The sequence below is a fragment of the Lipotes vexillifer genome, unplaced genomic scaffold (genome assembly GCF_000442215.2).
Source record: "Lipotes vexillifer unplaced genomic scaffold, Lipotes_vexillifer_v1.1 scaffold1233, whole genome shotgun sequence".
Classification (NCBI taxonomy): Eukaryota; Metazoa; Chordata; class Mammalia; order Artiodactyla; family Lipotidae; genus Lipotes; species Lipotes vexillifer.
In genome coordinates, this window is record NW_006782167.1 from 697,078 (window position 1) to 703,799 (window position 6,722).

At 53.1% G+C, this 6,722-nt stretch overlaps 1 protein-coding gene across 3 annotated transcripts in view; it reads left to right on the forward strand.

Moving 5' to 3' along the window:
* Positions 1-6,435, forward strand: part of SHISA6 (shisa family member 6) — a 258,296-nt gene extending 251,861 nt beyond the window's left edge. For 2 of the 3 annotated variants that reach the window (XM_007455004.1, XM_007455006.1), the window contains 2 exons: positions 3,540-3,692; positions 5,352-6,435. In XM_007455004.1, coding sequence (XP_007455066.1) covers positions 3,540-3,692; positions 5,352-5,902 — 704 coding nt within the window. In that variant the 3' untranslated portion in view covers positions 5,903-6,435. The remainder of the gene's footprint in view (positions 1-3,539; positions 3,693-5,351) is intronic. The other variant, XM_007455005.1, reaches the window with a different exon arrangement.
* The last annotated feature ends 287 nt before the right edge of the window (positions 6,436-6,722 follow it).

Consider the following 6,722-nt stretch of genomic DNA (forward strand, 5'->3'; position numbering starts at 1 on the left):
GAAAGAGTAAGCCCCTTTCTTAACGCATTTCACTTGCAATCTTGATCACTTCTTGCAGCCGTAAGTTCCATGTGTCCACAGCAAGGAGTGAACACTCTCCTTTGCCCAAGGCTACTTGTGATACCATTTAGTAATGACATGAGATGTGAAAAATTCTACTGGTGCTCCCCAAACTAATTAAGATTTAATAAAACTCAAAACCCAACTGGATGACCTGAGCTTTAGCTTCCCAGCAGAGGAAGAACCTGAAAGTTGCAGAGCACAGGCATGGCAGCAAATTGCCAAAGGGTTACAAACCCATGTTTCCCTCTTAGGTTTCAAAACGCCCTCCCACCAGATCACAACTTACCATTTGGAACTGCAGTGAACAAACTATTTTTTGGTACATGCTCAAAACTTGATAGAACGTGACAGCCACATAAATTGTGAGCTATCATTATTCTTCTGTCTTTGCTATGAAATAATGAAAACACCATTAAATTTTAGGGAGAGAGAAACTCAAAACAAAGATAAATTCTGCAGCTCACCTGGCAGAGAGACCTACCCGTCTCATCTGCTCTATTTCTGCATTATAATTCGAAGAACAAAAGTGGACTATTTTGATGTCCCCCTCCAGTGCTCGGCTCCTGGTGGAAATATATGATGAAAGCAACAGTTTAATAAGGTGTTTCAGGTTTCAGGCCTAGGAGAAATTAGAACTGGAAGAAATCAGAGAGATCAGTTAAAAGAAGCTGGTATCAGTGGTGATGTGGACAGTGGGGAGAGAAAGAAGGGTTCAGATATGAAACATTTTGTAGAAAGAATTGGGAAAACTTAGTTACTAACTGAATATGGCTGATGAGAGTCAGTTATGAGTACAATGCAAAGCCACGATCAATGAGAAGAATGGAGGGTCTTATTAACACAGTCTAAGGAATCAGGAAAGCAACCAGTGTACTGAGGATGGAGCTGTTGATGGTGAGCCTGGATCTGGACATCGAGAGCCGGATGTGACTGTAGGATTTGCAAGAAAAACCACTCAACAGGCAGTAAGAAATGCAGACATGAAGTCTGGAGGGTGATGACAGCTGAAGATGTAAGCTATGCTTTGGAAGCGGTAACAGAAGCCTTGGGAGTAGGGGCAATCTGTGCAAGAAGGCTGAAAGAGAAAAGCAGAAAGCAGGAGCAGAAAGCCTGGGGGATGCCCATTGGTGATGAAGCAGCAGCAGGGAGAGGAGCCAGAAAAGGCAAACGAGGATGCTCTGCTTGCTCAGTATCATTCTGAAAGAGTAACTATGAGCTGGTTTTCCCCGGAAGAAGCCAACACAAGCGCAGCCCCTGAATACAGAAGGAGGAGCCATTCATCCCCCCTCTTCTTCCTGTCTTCCTTTTCTACCTGGAGATGAGGAGATGAGGGTAGATGAGACCCGACCCCTGTCCTTGAACAGCTCGCAGCCTAGTGGAAGCAGGGTTTTCTCTGCATTCCTCCCTTAGATGTTACGCTTTTCCCAGAAGCTGGCAGAGCAGCTCTCAAGAGAAGAGGCAGCCTGTGTCTATTTGATTAGCAAATGAGTATTAATTGGATCCTTATTTTGCGCCAAGCACTATGAAGGCATCAGAAAAATTGGAAAGCAAGACTTCTGCTATCAAGGAGATTGCAAGCTTTGGAGATCAGCAAGACCAACTTAAGTCAAATGATTAGAGACCACATAGACACTGAACTGGGTGGTATCGACCAGAAGAGCAATAGGGGCTTTAAAGATGTGATGTCATAGCGAAGAGTCTTGGGGGAAGGGAGAATTTGGATAGAGGAAGAATAAGGAAGGGCATAGCCATAGGAGAGAGAGCATGAGCAAGGGGGCAGGGGCAATCATGGTGGAGGGAAAAAGCAAGGAAGGTCTGACTTTGGCTCAGTGGCAGGTTTTGGAGAACAGTGAGGGGTAAGAGCCTCCAGAAATGTTGCATTTGGAAGTGGGTGAGCTGAGTGATGCCCTCAGTGGGAGTATGATGCCAATAGGCAGAGGGAAGTTCGTTCTTCTCCAGCATGGCCAAAAGTGAAGAAACCAGAGCTAAGGGGCTGTGGCTATTACCCAGCTCTGGGTCGCAGTGCTCCCGGCTTCCTACCCACTCCACTTCCTGGTATCTGTCCCGATCTGTGTCAGGGAGGCTCTTTCAGTACAGCATGTTCTGATCACTCAGGGATGTAGAGCATCCCCCACCCCCTCACATATGTACTGAGCTGGCGTGAACACCAGCTCATTGGCTGGGCTCCCCTGGCTCCATCCCCAGTGTTGAGGGTACCAGTGAAGGCAGGAAGGGATACAGAAGCCAGGAGTTCCCTGTATTGAGGTTGCCCTTGGACCAAGCCTAGGAGTCCTCTTTGTCCCACGGTTCACAGCACCCTCTTTGCCAAGAGGCATAGGGAGACACAGACCACTGATATGTTTGTCCAAAGTTAGAGCCTGACCTTTCTTGGATGTCCCAAACCAAGAGGATGGAGGGATGATGCAAGAGCCACCCAGCTGCCTCATTTCTGGGAATGGTACCACTGTTTCCCCAGCAATACCTGTTAACTTCTTGCCGTGCTTCAAGTCAGTCAAGCACCAAGGCATGCTTGTCTTTCTGCCTCGGATCTCTATTCCTTTTTGTACCCCATCTTCATGGCCACTCAGCACCCACACCTGCATCTCCTCTTCCCCCGACTCCTGTGTTATTCCTAATCTGGCCCCCAGAGCCCAGCCCAACTCATTCACCTCATTAGTCATTCACCTCACTTCTCTTTGTTCTTTCCTTCCATGTCTTCCCCACTTATTTTCTCCAGGTCTGGCACTGAACAACTCTCCCTTCTCTCTTAGACTTTGTAATCTCAAGGGATGGAGGGAGAAAAACAGAATGATGCACTAGGCATTTTGCCCACGTTCTTTCCTCCAGCAGCTCAGAGATGGCTAAGCGGGCTTCAGAGGAAGGAGCAGGAACAAGAGGAAGTGGTTTTGTAGCTCACAGTGGCCTGTCAGTTGCAGAGCTTGAAGAAGCCAAAGGTGGAAGGGGTGGCGTGAGAGGTGAAATAACCTCGCACACAGTGTGGGTTGTAGTCTCGGTGGAGCTGGGTCCTGGACCCAGTCCTATGCAGACAAGATGGGTCACTCTACCTCCTTCAAACTCAGATATTTTCTGAGCCTGAGAGCTAGTATGCCTAATGCTATTGGGGAAAGGATAGAACCTTCACACCAAAATAGATGATTTTATGACACCCCCCACTCAGCTCCATCAGGCTTACATTTTCATCAGACAGCCCAGTGATATACCGGCAGAAAGAGTTTGCCATTCAAGGAAGGGTAACCTGCCATCATGGCCAGTGCAGCCAAAAGCACCTGCCCCCCAGCCTGTTGGCAACTGAAGCTGAGCACTGAGGGAGGCTGAGTCACCAGCATCACCTGTGTCCTAGCACATGGGGCCAGGAAAGCAGGACGGAGATGAGAGATGGAACCTGAATGCTTCCTTCCTGCCTGCCCCCCAGCCTTTGTCCCCACTAACGCCATGACCCCTCCCTTCTTTTGCAGAGAAGCCTCGGATGAACAACATCCTGACATCGGCCACCGAGCCCTATGACCTCTCCTTCTCCCGCTCCTTCCAGAACTTGGCCCACCTGCCCCCATCCTACGAGTCCGCAGTGAAGACCCATCCCAGCAAGTACTCATCCCTGAAGAGGCTAAGTAAGTGGGGGTTTCCTGGGGCTGGGGTCTGCCTCTGGGGCCCCCACAACATCTTCCTGTGTCTCACTCTCTTGCTGTGCACCTGAGGGCATGGGAGTGGGGTGTCCCAAGAACAAAGAGCAAGGTGTAGCACGGTAGAAGAGAACAGACAAGGCCCTTGTTTTTGTTCTTTAGAGCGTGAGTCCATCTTCTCCCTCAGTAGAATGGAGGCCATGGGATCCTCAGAGCCACATTCCCATGGGAAGCAGTGCTTCAACTCATGTACCAGGTTAACTACAAGAGAAAGCCTTTCCCCTGCCTCACCCCACACCGGCCTTCTTCAAACCCTGGGCCTTCCTTGCTCTCTGTCTGTCTTGGAGTAAAGGCTCTCAATGCCAGAGCTTTCTCTGAGACTCTTCCCAGATACCGGCTGTGGAAGGGCCCATAAACCAGCTCCCTCCCTAACCCCGTTAACACTGTCTTGGGAACCTGAGACTCCCCACTCCACACACAGACCCCATTTCATGAGTTGAGCCCAGTACATCCCATGGTCCCAGCTCTGCCATTTGAGTCTGTGGAGCTCTAGGGATTGATGGGTTTCAGATGTTACAATGTCAAGAAGGTACATGGCAGGAGAGGTCTTCTCTTCCAGTTTTCCAACCCCTGGACCTTCTGCCTCCATTTCCCAATGAGTCTATTTCGATGACCACCCAGCTACAGGGCCGAGCCTGTGCTTGACAGTACAGGGTAACCTATTGTGATAGAAGTTCAGCCCATGAGTCCATATCAGCCAACGCCAAGGTGGAACAGTGAGTTTCTATGGCGAAAAATGGGAATCCCACATTCTGCAGAGATCTGGAAGGCTGTCTGTAGGAAGCCTCATTCCTGAACTGTGGGGCAAAGAAGGCTTGTGCATGTCCTGGGTGGGTTCAAGGGTGAGCCTGGGGGGCCTCGTGGACGGAGAGATGGGCGAAGCATCTGAACGAGGTGCACACATGGGATTGTGCGGGCCTGCTCGTGCTGTGGGCACAGGCGAAACACGCGTAGGCTTGATTCTGTGCTTGTGTGGAGGCTGGATGCCCATGTGTTGGCTTCCTAGGCATAGGCTGTTACTCCAGAGAAGGTGTTACTATGTTTCTAAGTTACCAGTAAGCATTTTCACAAGCACCTCCTGGATGGAGCATTCTGCTTTATTCTAGCAGGACTCTGGTTCTGCAGCCCAACTTCCTTGGAGAGAGCTTCTGAGCCTCATCAGAAAGCTGCCGGCTGCTCCTTGGGTGTTTCAGCAAGACCCAGGGAGCTGTTCTGTTTCGGGACCATGGCGTGGCAGGAGCAGTACTGGAGCAGGAGTTCAGGGTCATGGGCTTGCCATCTATTCGGCCATGAACTCCCTGGAGACCTCGAGGGAGTCCATTAACCCCGGATACTCAAGGTGGTCCAGGGACGAGGGGCATCAGAATTGCCCGGGAGCTCCTTAGAGATGCGGACTCTCAGACCCACCCCAGAGCTAGGTCAGAATCAGACTCTGCATTTAATAAGACCCCTGGGGTCTGGAGAAGCACAGCCTCTACCTGTGTGGGCTGCAGGATCCTAGTTGGATCCTGGCTGCACTGTCACAGTGTTGCCCCAGCTCACTCCTCTCTCTCTCTTTCTTTCTCGAACTGTCTCTCTCCCCTACAGCTGACAAGGAGGCAGACGAGTATTACATGAGAAGGCGGCACCTGCCCGACCTGGCCGCCCGTGGCACCCTCCCCCTTAACGTCATCCAGATGTCCCAACAGAAGCCACTGCCGCGAGAGCGACCCCGCCGGCCCCTCCGGGCCATGTCTCAGGACAGGGTCCTGTCCCTGGAGCGGGGCCTGCCGGATGAGTTCGGCATGCCCTACGACCGCATCCTGTCGGACGAGCAGCTGCTCTCCACAGAGCGCCTGCACTCCCAGGACCCGCTGCTGTCCCCGGAGCGGACAGCCTTCCCCGAGCAGTCCCTGTCACGGGCCATCTCGCACACGGATGTCTTTGTGTCCACGCCCGTACTGGACCGCTACCGCATGACCAAGATGCACTCCCATCCCAGTGCGTCCAGTAACTCCTGCGCCACCCTGGGCCACAGCCAGACGGCAGCCAAGCGCCAGGCCTTTGCCTCACGCAGACACAACACCGTGGAACAGCTGCACTACATCCCAGGCCACCACACCTGCTACACAGCCAGCAAGACAGAAGTGACCGTGTGACCGGCAGGGCAGGCAGGCCAGCGGTAGAGAGGGGCCTAGAGCAGAGCTTCCAGCTCTGGATGGCTCCCTTCCCTCTACCCCTCTGTAGGAGCTGGGGGTGCACCGCCTTTGCCCAGAAAGCCATACTCCTGGGACACGGCTGGTGGTCTGGCACAGCACGCTGGGATCTGGGATCTAGAGCGATCACCCTCACTCTTCCAGAAGAATCGAAGGGGAGGGAGGAGCGGGGCTAGGCCCCAGTCTCGCCCCCCCCACCCTGCCGACTGTCACCAACTCCCTTTCAGTCCCACATCCCCTCTCCCCGTCCTGGGGGCTCAGAGACCCTGGCCTGACCCTGGCCCGAAGCTGCCTGGGTTTGAATTGGCCAGTGGGTGCAGTCAAGGGGCTCACCCTGACCGAATAGGCTACTCGGTCTCATTCATTTACTTAAAACCGCATCACAGAAATCTAGTGCCTAAAAACTGCCCGCTCGCTCTCTCAGAGCCAGGGAGCTGCTGTGTCCATAAGCACAATGATTCTCTTCTGCCTGCTGGAACTCTCTGGTCCCCACCGAGTGGCCCTTCCTCCGCCGACCCCCTGGGGCCCTGTGCCCCCCCACCCACCCCTCCAAGCCCCGGGACAGGGAGGGGTTCCCTTCCTTCAGCTGCCTCTCCACGGGTGGGAACCCCGCCCCATTCCAGCTGGCTGCCCCGCCCACAAGTCTCTGCCCCTCCCCCAGCCTTAGATTCCACCCCTGGGTTCACTGGGGCTTTGCTCTAGTCCTTCCAGAAGAGAGCAGGGACGGGGTGCAGGGACTTTTGCGGTGCCCCCCCCCCCCCGC